Raw genomic sequence first — 19,606 nt, forward strand, 5'->3', positions numbered from 1 at the left:
CCTCTCCCTCTTCCTCTCCTTCTCCCTCTCCCTCTCCTCCCTCTGTCCCCCCTCTCTCCTCTTTCTTCCTCTGTGTGTGCACCCTTTCTCTCTTTCTCTCCCAACCCTTTCCCCAAGGTGACTCCCCTGGCTTCAACCCTTGGGGCCNGTGAACTCGCCTGAGAGCAGTTTCCCAATAAACCTACCTTTAATACAATCTAATCTTGCTTGAATTAGCTCATTTCACCAGTGGAGAAATAAATAACCAATCAGTTTGTCCTTAACTACTCATAGCCTCTATGCTCAAAAGATTGAAAGAAAGAAAGAAAGAAAGAGAGAGAGAAAGAAAGAAAGAAAGAAAGAAAGAAAGAAAGAAAGAAAGAAAGAAAGAAAGAAAGGCAAACAAAACAAAAACCCATGAAATATCTACCAGTGGAATGAGGGATTATTAAAGTTGAGAGACTTTGGAACAGCTGTAAATGGAATATTAGTCAGCAATGAAAAACAAGAACATCTGCATGCATTTAATCCATGGGATTAAACCTCGTGGATTAATCTCAAATGCATTATAATCCATAACAAAAAACCCATAAAAATATAAAATGCATGACTCTACTTGTATGGATGAAATAACACCAAACACAGATGTATGCTCAGAGGCATCACAGGTAGTGTCTTTCTGGGTGGGAAATTCAAGTCCAAGGAGCCAGGAGACACGTTCGATTTTAGCGAGTTGGAAATTACCTACAAGCCAAAGCTCGTCAAGTTGAATTTTTAAAACCTATGCATTTTAGCAAATATGAATCATATTATAGACATGTGTTTTATAAAAGCCCAAACATCTGCAGTGAAGGAACGAAACACTGGGATATGCTATATCAGCTGCTGCTAAGCACTCCTGTGATAAAGGGCCAGTCCCAAGCATCCCAATGTGGTACCCAAAGGTGCAGGACCTGTTACCTTTCAGTGGATGTTGGCTAGATGCTGGGGGCAGCTTTGTGATCGGGACTGGCATAGGCTCTACAGAGCCAGGGCTCATAAGAATGGGCTGTTAACTAGAGAACAAGACTGGCTGCTGAATCCCACCCAGGCTTCTTGTTTCACCCTCTATTTTTCTTTCTTTCTTTCTTTCTTCCTTCCTTTCTTTTTCTTTTCTTTCTTTCTTTCTTCCTTCCTTCCTTCCTTCCTTCCTTCCTTCCTTCCTTTCTTTCTTTCTTTCTTTCTTTCTTTCTTTCTTTCTTTCTTTCTTTCTTTCTTTTCTTTTCTTTTCTTTTCTTTTTTTTTCCTGTACTCAAGTCCCTCCCTCCTCTTCCCTCTCCCTCTCCCCCCTCCCCTCTTTCTCTCTTTTTCTGCCACGTTGACTCACCCACAGGGTTCCTTACTGACAACACCCAGGAGCCAGTGACAACTGGGCAATGCTCAGGAATAAGGCAGTTGAAGAACATTCACCTGATATTTGGTTGGTAGCATGAAGCAGTGTCCACGCCATTTAAGTTGAAAGCTGAATACCCTGCTTTATCCCCCCTGCCCATTCTCTCTGTTCTTCCCTCCTTCGGGGTTCCCAACTATTCTACTCAAACAGCTCAATATCCTTTCTGCAAGCTCTTTTTCCATATAAATCATCCAGAGTTAATTTTGATGCTGGCGGTAAGAACTCTGATGGAAAAATAAATTAACAAGAGCTCTAAATCAGAGAAATAGGCATGAAGTCCTGCCTTGTTAACCAGACTTTAGAAGTAACTAGAAGGTTCTGGACTTCCTGGAGGAAAACAAAAAAGTGATTCTTTTGTTACATCCCGGATTCTATTCGTACTTTCAGAGAAGGATACTTTTATGATTAATATCACATTTCAAAGAGAGGATATTTTTGAAAGCCTTGAAAAATTGGACTTAATATTAATTTACATAATAGATGAGTAAGATTTTAAAGTGACACCTTAAAATACATTACTAAGTAGAGGCATGCATTTATGACTAACCGTCTAAGAACACTGTGACTGATAAAGTAATTAAGGAAATGCTCAAAATTACTTGAAAAGTGTGAGGCTATGTCCCAACCTTTTCTCTTTAGAGCTGTTTTCTATTTTGTGTATGGAGGAGTGTGCATGACGTGATACTGGTGTGAAGGTCAGAAGAAAACTTAGAGTCAGTCTTCTCTTTCTACCATGTGGATCTTGGGGAGCAAATTCAAGTTTTCAGGCTTGGAGCTAGGTGCCTGCACTGGCTGAGCCATCTTTCTAGGTGGAACCACATCTTTTCCTACCTCATCTTCGTGGAGATGATGTCTCCATGAATAAAATGTCAAGTCCCCACATCAAGGAAGGCAGTAACTTCACGTGGCAGTGAAGTTAACCTCGGCCTAGGCATGGTAGCCCAACGCACCACAGAACCATCTGCCCTGACATTGTGTTGCTTTGGAACTGAAACATGGAAAGAATGCTGTTATGACGACAATCCAGGAAAGGAGGCACAGGTTCAAACACGTGACAAAGGCTGTCCTAGGGAGGAGGCCGCTGCTGAGCCTGGAGCATCATCAGCTGAGAAACGTGGCTGGAGAGGAAGTACCGACTGGCCACACACTGGCCAGGTTGACTATAGCCAGGACAGGGAAATGTCTACAAGGACATCGGGGAGCTACTGGGAGGTTACAATAACAGCAGGCCAATGCGATTATCTTTTAAAAAAGTAACTCAAGTTACTGTGAAAAAAAAAAAAAATCAACTAGAGAATGCCCCAAAGGCAGGGAAATAATTGCACAACCTTGAGAGAACATCTCCATTCCTGGTTTGAAGCAGGACATCAGGGAACACCAAGAATCTCATGATGCTGTAGACCACCAAAAATGAGTTTCACGATGAGGTTGTGCCAGTTGTTTTAAGTAAACGAGGGATGATCTGGGTTTTCCAACTTGGCATGTGGTCATGGAAGAATGAGTGTTTTCATCAAGAACATCAAATTCTTCCACTTCCTTCTGATTTATCCCAACCCTCCCACCCCCAAGAAAACGACAGTGAAGATTTATCAAGAACAAATCCATAGCAAGGAAGAGTGAGAAAGGAGTGTCTCAGTACAGTGCCCTGGGAAATGAGAAGGCAAAGCAGGAACATCAAGTGACCTAGATTAGTCTACAGTCACTGAAAGATGCACAGGAACCCAGTGATGCCCTGTGCCTGTGGGATACACAAGGCAGCAGGAGGGGGGGGGGAGAAGATGAGCTGTGGGTGAGGTTAGATCCTTGGGTCTCCTGCCACACCCAAGCACCCACTCAGAGATTCGAGGTAAGCAGAGGGTGTTGGGGAAAGTGGAAGCCAGGAGCCATCAGGTTGCTTAAGTACAGGCATGTATACAGTCTATAAAGTACTGGGAGATTCTTGGGAGCTTGACTAGTGAACCAGCTCTGTTCACACTGCAGAACTTTCCGGTATTTTCTATGGAGACTGGCAATTAAAAGAATCGCTGAAGCTTTGATGAAAGGTACTACACTGAAGTGTAGGAAGTGAAACAGGGATAAAGGCAGCACGGAGAACAGAGATTGTTCAAGTAGATGATAACCTTAAAAACCTTTCACTGTTAATAACCTTACCAAGGGGGGAAAAAAATGCCGGGGATGTGGTATTCGCCTAGCATGTCTGAGGCACTGGGTTTGATCTCTAGTACAAAGAAAATCTTGAAGTCACATTCCTAAAGATGGCTGAATCATAAACAAGCAGCATTAAAAATGGTAGGATGGAAATGCAGCAGTCAGTAGAAGGCATACTGGAAAATAAATGAAAATACTCTATATTCTATTTTTGTGATGATGTGGGCTACCAGTGAACAGGTTATGCAAATAGATTAGTGAATCAGCAAATGAGGCTCTCAAGTGATGTTTACAGAAAGAAGCCAAGAATACAAAGGGAATATAATTAAGAAATATTTTGAAATTTTTCCAGTAGGTTTGTATTTAAAGGGTACAGAAAACTGCATAGTCATATGAGACTTCCTTCAGGACACTGGGGCAAATATAAAAGAAAAATCAGTATGTATTCAAAGATGAGAAAAATAAGATCACTAACAAGTGATCAAGAATCAAAACACATTTGTATTTTTTAATATCAGAATTTAGAAGATGAACTACAAACCTTCAATGTGATATAAAAGATTTCCAACCAAGAAAACTAACAAGCATATTTCAAACATCAGGTATCAAACAAGATATACATTCTGGTCTCTTCCCCTAAAGTCACTGTAAGATATGTTCTCCACTCCCAGCAATGGGTGATGGGGAGCCTGAACCTTCTATCTTCTGTAACCAGGTAAGGCTTTCAGTGGAGGGACTGGGACACCAAGCCAGCTACAAAAGCTTTGTCCTACAATGTATCCTGCCTACAAGATGTACTGGGGTAAAGGTGGTATAGAACTTGCAGGTGTGGCCAACCAATGACTGGTCCAACTTGAGATCCACTCCACGAGGGAGCCCAGGGCTAACACTGCCTGGAGGGTCAGGAACCAGAGGCTGGATAGCCCAGACACCTAGAATAGAAACAGACACAACTGGGGGGAAAAGCTAATGAAATGATCCCTAATGATATTCTGCTATACTCATTGACCAGAGCCAAACATAATCATCATCCTCGGAGAGGCCTCATCCAGCAACTGATAAGAGCAGTTACCTAGACCTACAGCCAAACATTAGGTGGAGCTTGTGGAGTCCTGTGGAAGAGGGGAAGGAAAGATTGCAGAAGACAGAGGAGGGGTTAAAGATACCGCAAGAACACAGCCCACAGAATCAACCAACCAGGCCTCATTGAGACTCACCCTACAATCAGGAAGCCTGTATGGGTCAGACTTAGGTCCTCTGCCTATTTGCTACAGTTATGAAGCTTCTTGTGGGACTCCTAACAGTGGGTGTGGGGGCTGTCTCTGACTTTTTTTTTGCCTGCTTTTGGAACCCTTTCCTCCTACTGGGTTGCCTCATCCAGCCTTGATATGAGGGTATGTGCCTAGTCTTATTGTAACAAACAACGCCATGGTTCATATCCTTGGGAATATCCCTGGCCTGCTCTTTTCTAAAGGGAAATTGAGGAGTGGATCTGGGGGAGAAGGAGAGAGGGAGGGATGGGAGAAGAGGGAGGAGAAATTGTGTTCAGGGTATATGAGAGGAGAGTAAAATTTAAAAGATGTAATCTTCTCAAATAAAGAAGTAAACCAAAAGGCAAAGAGGGAAAACTCATGAAATAAGAAAGGGAAACATACAGTTCCAAGACAAAGGTAAGTACCACCCAAGGGAAGTGACTGCTTGGGGGCAGGGATAGGGGGTGTATATTTGATAGGATTTAGGATTTCTGCATTAAGCGCGATGGGAAAACTGGCTTGGAAGTTGAGGCGAGAGAACTATTATAATGAAATACTGAAGCTATTCTGTATAAGAATGAAAAACCCAGACAGCCATGATTGTGCACACATGTTATCCTAGCACTTGGGGGACAATCAGTATTTCAAGGCTAGCCTCAACCACATGGCACATTCCAAGCTTGACTGTGATAACTGAGACCCTGTTTCATAAAAAAAAAAAAAAAAAAAGTGAATTAATTAAACAATCAGATTAAGATGTAGCCTGGAGGAGAGATGGGCAGTAGGTTGCAGGATCAATGGTTTGGAGGTCTTGACAGAGGAAGGTGTTATGGAAGAGCAAGTTATATAAGTGAACGAGGGAAGAGACTGTAATCAGAATCTATGTACTTCCACCTAACAGGGCCCCAGTCCTCAGGGCACAACCGACTCCATGATGCGTACCATTTTGGGCCATACAACTCAGCACATACTCACCACCTGCTAAAATAAATCCATTGAAGTCCATAGTTCTGGGAAAGTCTCTAAATGTGCTGATCTTGCTTTTTGGCTTCTGTAGCTCTACATCTGGCTAACTGTTCTTTTAAAGTATGTGAACCAGAACATGGTTTTGTGCTTTTTAAAAAAGCACAAAGATAGGGAAGGTACTTATTCCATCTTTCACCCTGAGAAAGGCTTGGGGCTACACTAGGATCCTGAATACCCAGTGTAGTCATCAGTCAGCTAATGAAAACTTTATATTGCCTTAAATCCATGTCTCAGCCATCTTCTCTGGTGGATACCCCACAACATTCAAGAGACAGAGAAGTATGGTCACTAGCATTAAGGGAGTATATGGTTGAGGGAATGAAATGTGGTAGTCTAGCATTGAGAATTCATGATACTGGAGCCATGGAAATGGGTTGCAAAACTGCCTATAAAGAAGAAGAAATAGGGATGAAGCAAAGCAACAAAACAAACAACAAAACAAAGCAAACAAACTGGAACCAGAATACTCAGCTAATGGATAGCATGAGTTAAACGAATGACCACAGATTCATAATTAATAGTAGCCCAAAGGAGGAAAAGGATGAAGCATCCAGACGCCAGAGATTCAAATAAAGAATGCAGTTATTACAAAGCCTGGCCATAAAACACAAAGAATTAGGTATAAAACAAGAACAAAATACTCCTTCCTTTTTGAAGATGGAGATGTACCCTTAGCAGATGTTCAAGGCAAGATAAGGAATATAGTTTTCATATAAATCAGTTTCCTGAATATGAAACAAGAGTAAGAGTTGGCAGAGTAAAGGGTCCCTGGAGGGAATGAGTTTATAAAATCAGTAACAGGAAAAGGCGGTAGTGACTGTTAGGGAACCATTGTGGCAGTAACAGAGGTAGCCAGAGGTTAACATCTGCTTATGTCTGAATAAGGATGTGAAGTGTGAGGAAGCCATGGGGGTAGTCTCAAAGATCCGAGGACACAGAGTCCACAGGAAGACATTTATTCAGTGTGGTTTCAGTAGTAGCCTTGATATCACCTGTGAATGCTGGAAATGCAAGACTCATAGGCTCAAACCGAGGCTTTATGGATCACAAGCTACATTTAAATAACAGCCAAGGGGGGTTAAGTGTAAGTAGTCCTGTAACCACTTTTCTAGTTTATTTCTGTTGCTGTGATAACATACCTTCACAAAAGCAATTTAGGGGAGAGAAGGGTTTACTTCAGCTTATAATCCCAAGTTACAGTCCATCATTGTGGGGGAGACAAGATGGAAACTTCAAACAGGTAATCACATCATACACACAGTCAACATCGGGGAAATGAAAGCATGCATGCTCACTTGCTCTCTTGCTTGATTTCTCCAGTCTTCTACATTTCAGGACTCTGCCTAGAGAATGATGCCACCCATGGTGGGTTATGTTTTTCTACATCAATTAACTTAAGTCAACCCACCAGATACATGCTGTCCTATTTAGCTTCAGGTGTCACTTGGACTCAGCCTACAATCATCTCAGGGAGTTTCAATTGCGGTCTGACCCAGATCAGAGTGGCCTGAGACCATAACTGTGAGATTATCTTGAATGATAATTGACAGGGGAAGGAAGAGGCCACTGAAAGTAGCACATCCTTAGGCAGGTGGGACTGGAATATATAACAAAGGTAGCTTAGCAAGGCGTGACTGAACCAGCAAACAGGGTTCTTCTGGGGTTCCTTTCTCCAAGTTCCTGCCCAGTCTTCTTTCAATGATGAATTATAATTTGGAAGGATAAAGCAAATAAACCCTTTCCTACCCTTGCTGCTTTTGTTCAGAATGATTTATCATGGTGACAGAAAAAATTACTAGAGCAAAAACCTACATGTCAACCCAGGGTAGACAATCCCTCATTGAGACTATCTTCCTTGGCAATTAAACTAATGCCATTTAATTATCATTAAAATTTGGAGCCTGTTTTCTGTCTCTGGCTGAGGGAGCCACCAGCTTCTCATGGAACTTTGCTCTAAAACATCATTGTGCTGTGATGTCATCCTTATGGGATAGCCATATCACTAGATTATGATCTCCATGAGACAGGGACTATTGTTGTACATTATTAGTACCTAATGCTTAATATGGCCAATAAAACAGAGATTTCGAAAGTATTGTTGAAACTAGAGAGCAATCTGACAATGTGTGCTTCGTGTGTTTCCCTATGACAAACTCTTGAGAAGACCAAGGGTGTTGGCTCCATTGCTTTGGGTGTGTAGCAACCACATGTTGAAACACAAGATGCTTGCCCCAGGGCATCCAGGACACAAGGCTGAGGGGGTTGATAATCCTAAGAGTACACACAACCCTAGTAAGATCACTTCCTCTCATACCCCAACTCTGAACAATTCTCCCACCTTCTAATAATGCCACAGCTCAGTGAGGATGCCTTTCAATGCACGACACTTGAGGGCTTCCAACTCAAACCCTAGTGCTTTGTGTCAAAGAGAAGGGCAATCATTTCTTCAGTGCAACTGTACTGAAGGTAGATGACTGGAGAAAGGAAGTCACTACAGAAATTCATCTTAAAAACTATATGCAATATTTTAATTGAAAACATGCATGCATATATGTATACATATGCCTTTCTATGCTCTGTATACCAATTTCCTCATGCATATGCTACATTTATATTATATAAACTATATTATATATAATTTATATAATATGCTGCATCATATTATAAACATCTCCCAAAGCTCTGGGCAACTTTTTTCACACCAGTCACAGTAAAATCAGAGTGTCTTATGGTATTTATTTCTGTTGTCATTAAAATAAATTTTAAGTTCACAACTTAAAGACAACAAAATTGAATTTCTTCTAAGATTTCAATATTGTTTTCCCAGAAATAATGTTTTGCCGCCCCCCACTCATGTTTCATTTTGTTTTATTAAGGAGGGTCTCCTTCGACAAGAAGGCTGTCCTTCAATTCTCTATGTAGCTGAGGATGACTTTGAACTTCTGATCATCTGGCTTCTATCTCCCAAATATTAGGATTATAGGCAGGTGATCATATTGAGATACAAGTCATCATACTCAACAGATAGTTTTAATGCATTGCTTATTTTTTCCTATGGCTAACTAAGTAGGCACTTCTAATCTTTTGGTGAGCCTACTCATGGAATTGACCTTGAACAATGCAGAATACTGGAATCGGTTCTGATGGCCTCTGGAATGGTCCTCTGGAATGAAGGCAGCATGCCAGGTCTTCAGTAGGAACCAGACCATTTGCCTTGGCAGCTTCAAATTGAGCAAGAGTTCCCCAATTTCACACTCAAGTGCAGGCAAATCATGCAAGTGGATGAGAGCCAAGCTCCATGAATTACTGCTAAGTCTGTTCCAAGACAGTAAGAGGGAATCCCTCGCATACAACTCCAAAAGCCAGCCCTAGATCAAATCACTGTTGTAACAGTTGAGTAACAGCCTGATTGCTCTGCATCAGATAAGAACCTTTCCAGAAGTTGTGTTTAACATGGCTACAACATAATCAGTCCAACCTGAAAGCCTTTACTCAGAACACAGGGCATCGATGTGTGACTCTGTTCGCCTTATAAAACATCACTGGGAAACTGCATAGTTTTATACTGTTTTTAGAGATGAAACAAGTGTTGAGAGAAGCTTTTGCTCCTGATCATTCAAGTCCAGTGGAACAAACTGAGGGACAGAAATTGCATATCTAAGTGGCCAATACAGTATGCTTACTGTTACATATCATTGTTAGCTACAATAGAGAAACACTTACTATTAACAAAATATCAAAGTTAAAACAGAGGAAGTTATCTTAGTCATAAAGATCTACCATAGCCGCATACTGTTTCAAAAGGGGGTACTTTTCTCTCTACCCTAAAGAGACAGATGAAAGGCAAAGGCTTACATCCTCTGTAACCCCAATACAAAGTTATAAACACGGCACATAGTCCTTAAACTAAAATAAAGAGTCTGCAAAGTAACTGGCTAGAGAATATGGAATTTTTAATTCAATGTTTAAAATTTAATGGATGCTTTATTTTTTTAATTGAAGCTATAATTCTAGGAAATGTTTTCTTTTGTTAACTGAGACCCACTAGTTTTAAAGGTTCGCACAAATTCTATTTTGCTTCTGGAATAATACAAGACCTCTCTCTGTAAAAATGGCCAAAGAGAAAATGGTGACTTCAAAAGATAATTTTAAGAGGTCATTAAAGGATGTTATCAAAGGTTCACATTTCCATCAGTATCTTATCTTTGTTTCTGTTGGCACACTGCTGTCACAGTTTACATTTTCCTTAAAGGAACCTGGGGCTCCACAAACAGCAGATGACTAAAATCTAGAGTGAAAAACTGGATGCTCTCTGCCCCTCACCATCAATTACAGATCTTGCTCCAACTGGACAAAACTGAAACAAAGATTTGTAATTGTGTTTAGGGTTCTACTTTTTTAAATTACATTTTCCATGTAGATAAAAGTAAGGCTCTTTTTTAAGTTGATGAGATAAACCTATTGAAAAGATAGTCTATATAATGAATCAATAACGAAATTTAGAGTTGAGTCAATTTTCTGCATTTAAAATTCAGTATCACAAATATCCAAGATTAGTGAATTTTGGTAAGAAAACAAGACGACTAGAAAGGAAAAAGGAATCATTATTAACAGCTAATAATTTATAAAGTTTATTTATTAATTTTTAAAAAGTACTCTGGGAAAACACACAGTATAGTCACTTCAGAAAACCTATTTGGGGAAGACTCATGTGCATCAAGTGGAGTGGGCTTCAGACTAAAAAATATTTGTAAATTTTCCAAAAATTTAAATGTTAAAAATAGTCTTCTCTTTATTCAACTTCATGTTTAAGGAAACATTTGACAGACAAGTAAACAAAAGACAACAAATGTTTACCTGGATTTTAAAACAATAAATTCTAGATCTATAAAAATTTTCCTGGTTTGTACCGAAAGGCCAAATGACTGGCCTTCATTGATCAATTTCTATATAGTTATAAAAATACAGTATCAAATCTTTTTCTATTGCCCCTAAAATTAGGGGAAACATTTTCAGCTGTGAGTGTGTGGATGCAGGTGTGCAGATCCCCAAGTGTACAACCACACATCACTTTCCTAAGGAAGTTATTTGCTTCACACTGTAAACATCTCTCGTCTACATCTGGACATTTCAGAATCGTCTTTGGTATTCTAGTTGTTGTGCTTTCAGACAGAAACCCCAGGGCTTCTGCAGCCGGACTACACAGACATCTTAAGATAGAAAGAAGGAAATGCACTTGGAATAAGTTACAATTAGCTGCTTTTGCATAATTTTCAACCACTACAGTGTATGCCTAGTCACAGTTTTATGAGGAAGAGTGTGTCCTTTTTCAACTCCTTCATTTTAAGGAACACTTATTCATTTTGGCTAAAAATCCATTTTTGGAGTAGATCTGTTGCGTCACATGGCACTAAGTTTGGATGCTCTCCATTTGATGAAAGGCACATTTTAAATAATGGATTATATAGAAGTTGGTCCTAGGAAAGAAAGAAAACATACATCAAACATTAAGCTTCAAGACAAATACAAACATGACCTGATGGTTTCACTAAAGATAAAGAGAGATTTGTATAACAAACGTATCTGATTCCTAACTTTAAATCTAAGATCAACTGAGGCTGATAATAAATTGATGGCCTTTGTTTATAACACTATAATTCACACATGGTACTGCTATGCATGGTACTCAATGTGAAACATTTCAAAATGGAGAGGGAAATAGAGAGCAAGCCCTGAAATACATTTTTAATCAAGGAATTTTCCACTGGTATTCAGATGACCAACTTCAAAGTCAGAAAAGCTGGTTTCATGGCATGCTACTATCACGAAAAACTAGTTTTAGATAAGAATATGATCAAGCCAAATACTGAGCATTTTTAAGAACAGGCTATCTGTTCTATATTCCTTTAATGCTAGATTAATTTAAAATGTACTAAAACAGAGGAAGATATAGTTAGCAATTTTATATGAAAAATATTCTCTTTGGCCCTTTAAGGAAAAAAACACCCTATGATTTTCAAAATCCATTATAAAAGCAAGCAAGCAAGCAAACAAAACAAAACAAAACAAAGAAAATCCCTCAAGAATGGGGAGTGGTAGAGGGACAGACCAGGAGGGGGATGAAGACTAGACTGTAAAAAAAAAAAGAAAAAAAAAAGAAAAAAAGATTAAAGATTAAAAAAAGTCAAGGATAAACTATTAATTAATACTTTATAGAAGTTTTTCCCCTGCAGAAGCCAAGCTTTACCTTTATCATTAGTTGTTCTCAACTAATTAGTACTTAAACCCTAGATATATTCTCTTATCACATGGGGAGAAAGGTGTGGAAATAGTGGAGTTGTTAAAGGTGAAGAAGTTCTGATATATAGCATAGTAGAGCAATTAGAGCTCTTCAAATTTAGCTTGAGAATGGATGAATGAGCCAATAAATGAGCCAATCACCTTCCGAATCTCCCATATCTGTTCTCCGGGGGCGATGGTCCTGTGACCTTTATAGACACATGCCTTCAGCTGCACGGCACCCTGAGTAGCATGAAGACACAGCTCCTTCTGGATGTTGTGCCGGATTTCACGCTGAGCAGAATACTCAAAGTACTGTGCAAAGGAGAGGAAAACAGAGGTAACATATACTATACTACCAGGATTGTAGGTGTAGCCAGTTGGGTTCTTTGGGAGCTAAAGCTAAGCACTATATCAACTAATAATACTCATATTCACTGTCACGGCAGGCAATTTACAGACTGAACTACCTTCTCAGTCCCGCAGTAACATCCATTATAAATCAAATATTTAATAACGTTGGCAGTCTGAGGATAAAATGAGTTAAGAGAACAGATTTTCAATAATGCAATGATTCCTGTTAGCACTAATATTTATTGAGCCCTTATTATGTGCGAGGCAGGCACTATGCTACAGTAAACACTCCACAAACATGAGCAGAATTCCGAGCCCTGAGCCCAAGCGTCTCAGCTGGCTCTCACGCTTAACTTCTCTTCTCCTGCCAGTGAAACATTAATTGATCTTGTAACCTGATTTTCAGGCGGGTGCCTTGTAAAAACAACAACAAAAACAACAACAACAACGACAAATGGCCTTAGAAGGAGAAAGAAACAGCATTTAACTATAACTAAGTTATAAGTTAAATAGATTAACTTTTAGTTTAGCTAAAATAAACCTCAAAAACTCAAAGATGGTAAGAAGGGTTAGCCAGTATTTTACATCACTGTTATTGAAAAGTCACTCAGAGGAAACACGGAGGGAGAGGAGAAGAGTTGAAAATACTTTGGGAACAACAACCAGAGCTGAAAATACGTGAGAGACACCTCACTCAGATCCTGGACACACCCTCTAGAGGAGAATGTGCATAAAGTCTTAGCTGTCATGGCTGCAACGAAGTAGTCGCACTGGACCAGAACAGTCTCCAATCCAGCCAGGTAACAAAAAATAGTTTCCTTGCGCTGTCTTCAGAAGTAGTGTTATAAAAGGGTTACAAGCCATAAAACACCATTACATGATCAAAATGGAAGAAAATGAGAAAACGCTCAAGACGTCTGAGTTTGAGTTCTCCCAGAAGTAGAAACTGGAGTGTAGTTGAGGGAAATACTTGATTAGAAACAATATGACTCCTCACTCATCCCACCGCCGGCAGGGGGCAGGAGAGCCAGCCCAGGGGTTAGAAGAGAGGGAGATCTGGTCCAGCCTCTTGTCAGCTGCAGCACAAGACAGCAGGCCCCACACCTTGACTGGGCAGCACCACAGAGGTGGTTCTGGTGGCCTGGGTGCAGGTGAGCCAGCCCCTGTTCTTTGCTGGTTGCAGCAAGGGGTGAACTAACCAGGGCAGTGCTAGAGACCGCACCCTACCGCACCCTACCGGTGCAGGAGCAGGAAAACTGGTGGGCTGACCAACTCAGCTACTACTCAAGCCCAGATCCAGGGCTCTGAGTTGGCTCACCCAACATCTACCCCATCTCTATGAACTGCTGGAGCCAGTGAAAGGGCTAGGCCTGCAGATCCAAAGCTGCAGGACCTCCACGACACAGGGCAAGCACAGGATATCTGAGAGGAGTCTCACTGAGGATCCAGTATTGATGGTGTAGCAGAAGCCAGAGATCTCAAACCAGACCAATTGCAATGAACATTTGCAAGTAAAGACCTGGACAAAGGGGTATACAGTGGGACACACTGTGACACAATGCAACTTTCACAGATTTAATTTGCGTTGCTTATTTTTTTTGGGGGGGGGTGGGGAGGTTGCAAGGGTGAAGAGCAGATACAAAGGGTCAGGGAAATGAGTGGGACTGGGGTGCAAGATGGGAAATTCACAAAAACGTAAATGAAATAAAAGCAATAAAAAGTTAATTTAAAAGAATCTGACTGCTCAAATGTTAGTCAGACAAGGATGACAGCAGTGGGCAGGCCAAAGTGGACAAGGGCGAAGCCATGAGGCCTCAACCATGCAGACTGAGAACTATAGAACTACAGACCTATAGGCAATGCTACACACACACACACACACACACACACACACGCCATAATTAGTGAAACAGAGGCCATAAATTTGAAGGAAAGTGGGGAGGAGTAAATGGGAGGGAAGGAAGGAAAGGGAAAAATAAAAAACTAACAAGTAAAAGATATCATCAGTAACTGTGTTAGAATGACAGAAGACAGAGTCGTCTGAAAATATAAACCAGACATTATTCTCCTGCTTAAAAACCTCTCGATGGCTTCTGTCTAATTCAGAATTAAATCCATCTTTCTTAACAGGTCTGCAGAGCTCTGTCCAACCAGGTTCCTTATCACAATCTCTGACCTCATTTCCTTCACTCCTTGCCTAGAGTGCTCTGTGCTGGCTGCCCCGGCCTTCTGTGTGCTCTGTGAACCTGTGCTACGTGGCTGCTCTCCCCAGCCTGCATCCTGATGCCCACCTCCGTCTAAGAGTACAGTGCTCAAAGATCTTCCTTACCTGAGTCTAACCTCTGAGTCCATCACTCACATTATCTCAGCCCCATCTTCCCTAACACCCAAATATATATATATGCTTTTACTTATTATAAAAAGAGAATGCTTCTGTGATATAAGCTCCCCAAAGTCAGTGACTGTCAATTCTTGTGGCAGCACAGGCTGGGTCACAAATACTTTTTAATGAGTAATTTCCCTCCTAAATTTCTTAAAGGTAGCCTATTTCATTGATAATTTTAAAATAATTTATAATTTCCTATGACAGCATCTCCTTGGAAAAGATAGGAAAAAGCCCATAAAATGATACACACACTATATTTTAAGATAGTATCTACAGTAAATTGTAACAAAAAGAGTAGTAATAATATACTTTAAGATAAATAGAATTCTGGAGAGAGCTTGAGAGAAAGTATTAACAACCATTGGTAATATACTTATAAATGAGGAAATAAGCATATTGTTGTTATAAAACAATGTAATTATTTCTATAACTATTGTTCTTATGTAGTAAGAGAAATTAAGATTATATATATGCACATACATATATGCCTACAAATAACATAAATATGTGTGTGTGTATTCTCTCTTTACCACACACACTAAAACAAGTATATATGTACATAAATATATATGGATATGTATGACTATAAGCACTCCCATCCATTTCAGAATTCCTTGTCAGTGCGATGATCCTTCACCAGCTCGGGCTTCTGTTATATACTCCATGCAGTCTGATTATTTTATGCAAAGACTGAAACTAGATTAAGCTGGGTTTAATGAATAGGAAGATGGATAGAAGTAGATTGCCCAGGAGATAAATTGATCCTTTCTTCATAATACGGATACTTACAAAGTCCTATCAAAGTGCGCACAAGGTAGTGCAGTGAAAATCCTGCACCAAAACATAGGCAATTCCTCAACAGGAAAAGGTTCTGCATGATGTTCTCTGCATAGCCTTCCTCACACGCTTCTCATCCCATTCCCACCCCCAACAAGCACCTCTCTAGGTCTTAACTTGTACAGACTAAAATGCTATCTTTCTTGGGAAAACCCACGACACCTCATCCAATTCAGCTGTGGTTTTATACAGCTGTGTAGCACCCTCGATTCCTCACTCCATCCAGACCTTATGTTACTGACTGTAAATGCTGGTTCTGCAATGCAGGTGTTTCCTAAGGGAACTGGGAGCCAAATGGACTGGCACTCAGTGGTCAGTTAGCGAACCTGCCCACTAAAGGAGGAGAAAGTCTAACCCTTCCGTGCATTAACTTGCACATGCTGAGGTAAAAATCAGCTCAAACCAAGAAATTTCGTTATTTTCTACGTCTTGTAATCCGGGTAGTAACATTTCACATTTGCCCCTATTTGGAAAAATAGTAAAAACAAAGACGTCAGTAATGGGGAGAGGGTAGGGAGAAAAGCATTTGGATGATGTCAGTGATGGGGGAGGGGAGAAAAGCATTTGGATGATGTCAGTGATGGGGGGAGGGGAGAAAAGCATTTGGATGATGTCAGTGATGGGGGAGGGGGAGAAAGCATTTGGATGGTCAGTGATGGGGGAAGGGAGAAAAGCATTTGGATGATGTCAGTGATGGGGGGGGAGGAGGCATTTGGATGCAGGGTACTGAAGTGATCGGAGGGGGAGAAAGCATTTGGATGGTCAGTGATGGGGGAGGGGAGAAAAGCATTTGGATGATGTCAGTGATGGGGGAGGGGAGAAAAGCATTTGGATGATGTCAGTGATGGGGGAGGGGGAGAAAGCATTTGGATGGTCAGTGATGGGGGAAGGGGAGAAAGCATTTGGATGATGTCAGTGATGGGGGGGGAGGAGGCATTTGGATGCAGGGTACTGAAGTGATCTCTGCCCCCTAAAGAACTTACATTGCCACTTGCTATTAGATTTAATATGGTCTGCACCTGACAACTCACAAAACTTCCATACCAAGAGTCACACAAATATTAAAAAAAAAAAATACATTAAACACACACGCACACGCGCGCACACACACACACACACACACACACACACACTCCAATGATACCATTCCTTTTTAAATTATCTTTTCTATTGATCAAATGGATAACCAGATTATTTTCAAAGTTAAAAACCATAGTAAAGTACTCTATGCCTTTAATTTTACCATGTGGCTTAAAGACATCTCCACACCAGTTTACCTCACACCAGTTTACCCCAGCTGTTACTTGTGGAAACACATAGCACCAGCTGTGTCTGCAAGCACTCTGAGAAAACATGCCGTCCCAGGCCGTGCTTACCTGATTTCCCCCAAGGCCATGGCACGTGTACAGAATCAACGGTTTGCCTCCCTGGTTATTCTCACCAACATCCAGACATAAAGGTTGACCCACACTCTTAATCTAAGTGAAAAAGTTAAATCGTAAAAAAATTAAACTGAATACTTTCTACTTTTTAATTAATTTCAGGGAAGTGGCATTGATAATGTAAAACTTCAAAGGCAAAAAATTAAAAGGTATGGGAGGGAGTTTATCAAGGACAAAGAGGAACATAAAAATACTCACATATCCAGATATAACCGGATTAAGGTCTGGTACATACACTTCTGGGTAAACAGTGTTCAGATACCATGTAAAATTTTTACACTGAAGGCGTTTCTTTATTTCAAATCTTTTGGAAAGATCACCAAATGATTTCTAGAAACAGACGGGGTGGGGAAGAAGGGAATGCTCAGTCAGAGAGGCTCCTTCCGACACACGCTTCAGCTCAGTCAAAGAGGCTCCAACACATGCTTCAAAGGGCGCTATCTGTATTTGCATTTGGTTATTAAGGAAAGTTCTGGATGGACTTCAAATGCACACCATTCACGTAAGCCACAGGTGTGCTGCCTGCCTGGTCCCTGGTAGTTTAGGAGACTCAATTCCCACTGCTGTGTGTGCGGGCCAGAGGCTGGACTACGCCTTATTACTAGGCGCTGGGAGCACTCGGCTGGTTGTGGGAGCATTCTGAATTCATGCTGGCTTGGCTCTTTCCTTTAAAATGACCTACATAGTCAAGTGTGAGGAAACATAGTGCAGACAGGTGTTGCTAAGACCCAATGGAGTCAATCTCTCTTTGTAGTCAAACTGCAAATTGCACAGTTGGACGTTTTTTAATTTACATGTTTTAATCTTAACAAAATTCCCACCTGGATGCTGGCTTGAAAAAGGCAATTTCCAGTTAATTGTATTTATTTTCCTTTATTCAAAAGGTCAAGGAAGACAATTAAAAATACACTAAACTGAAAAATATCCCATTTATAGGGAGCATTTAGAGGGAAACTGCATTTGGTGTCTAAATGGATGAGAGCAGAAATACTGGAGCTAATCAATCCAACCAGGGAAAATACCTTCTCATGCCAATTCTAATATCTTGAACTCGGGTATTTTAGCAAAACAGAATGACTCTTAGGGACATTAGCTTATGTGTCCTGTCATGAGGACAGGTACTGGCTGGCTACTTCATAGCCCCTCCGTGGGTTAGAAGCAGAATAGAAACTTAATTCAGTACCCACTTTCTGCTCAGACATGTAGTACAGATTTGCTTGACTGACTTGTCTTAGTCGCCTTTAGTTAAGAGTTCCAACCTGGAGTAGTGCACCCTAATGACCTGTAGGGAGATAACTGTGGACCAAACAAATGGGTAAATGATCCTTCTTCACTCCAGCAGTCAATGCGCAGATGCCTGACTGCCCAGAAACGCCTTCTCTAAGTTACTGCTACTTCCTGGTGTCCTTACCTTACCTTAAACTATTAGCTAATTCCTCACTCCCAGGCAAAGCTGCTGGGGCTCAGTTCTAATGCATTAAGTCTCCTGATCCTGCCAACTAGGATCTATGAACAGTCACTAGTAAGAGTATCACACGGTTAGGAGCTGAACATGGTAGCTTAGTCCCCAGAACCCTCATTATAAAAAAGCCATACATTAAGGCAATAAGAGCTTTAATCCCCGTGCTGGAGATACTGAGGCAGGATGATCCCTGAATCTCTCCCTGGTCTGACAACCCTGAGCAAATAAAGACCCTATCTTCAAACAAACAAAGTGTGGACTGCACCCGAGAAACATCAGCAAACACTGCCCCTGCATGTGCGTTTACACATTTCGCAAGTGCATATGTGCACGTGTGTGTAACCCACATGGAAACAGCATCCTAAGTCTGTTAGTACTTACGGATCATTGCCCTATTTCATGGCTCCTGTGGGAAATGGGCCTCTCTCAAGATCGGGAAGGAGAAAGAAAAGAACAGGCACCACAAACCCCAGCGCAGACACCTGGCAATCACGTGATGAACAACAACCCCCTTCTGCATTCTTAAAGGGGTGAGGGTGGCCCCATGCATCTCCAGCAGGGAGTTGGGATCGGAGGAATAAGAGCCTCCATTACTTCCGGGTCTCTGTTATGCCACAGTAAGACCCCATCTGCATATGGGATTCAAAATGCCACTTCAAATCTCTACTTAATAGTTATTCACGTCAATTGAGAATGGTTAAAGGAAGTCCTACTTACTCAAATAATACTTGGAGGCAATCACAAAAGTATCTTTCATATTAAAAGTAAATGTCTGAATTTCATAAGGATGTTTAAATTTTCCTTTTAAGAGAGCAAACTAGCATACATTACTGTTCACTACTACTACTACTATTCTTATTAGTGGTGTGTGTGTATGTGTGTGTGTGTGTGTGTGTAAGTGTGTATACACAGACCTGCCAAGGTGTGGGCCCCAGGGATAGAACACTGGCTTGGTGACAAGCACCTTTACCCACTACACCATCTTGATGGCCCAAAGTTATTTATTTG

The 19,606-nt window shown here is 40.9% G+C and overlaps 1 protein-coding gene across 2 annotated transcripts in view; it reads right to left on the minus strand.

Moving 5' to 3' along the window:
• Positions 1-10,445: 10,445 nt before the first annotated feature.
• The window catches only part of Galnt3 (polypeptide N-acetylgalactosaminyltransferase 3), a 42,637-nt gene continuing 33,476 nt past the window's right edge, over positions 10,446-19,606 (minus strand). Inside the window, exons 8-11 of one of the 2 annotated variants that reach the window (XM_021193614.1) lie at positions 17,335-17,466; positions 17,071-17,172; positions 12,280-12,432; positions 10,446-11,315 (exon numbers count right to left, since the gene is read on the minus strand). In XM_021193614.1, the coding sequence (XP_021049273.1) occupies positions 11,193-11,315; positions 12,280-12,432; positions 17,071-17,172; positions 17,335-17,466 (510 nt within the window). In that variant the 3' untranslated portion in view covers positions 10,446-11,192. The remainder of the gene's footprint in view (positions 11,316-12,279; positions 12,433-17,070; positions 17,173-17,334; positions 17,467-19,606) is intronic. The other variant, XM_029536351.1, reaches the window with a different exon arrangement.

Source organism: Mus pahari, chromosome 3 (genome assembly GCF_900095145.1).
Source record: "Mus pahari chromosome 3, PAHARI_EIJ_v1.1, whole genome shotgun sequence".
Lineage (NCBI taxonomy): Eukaryota > Metazoa > Chordata > Mammalia > Rodentia > Muridae > Mus > Mus pahari.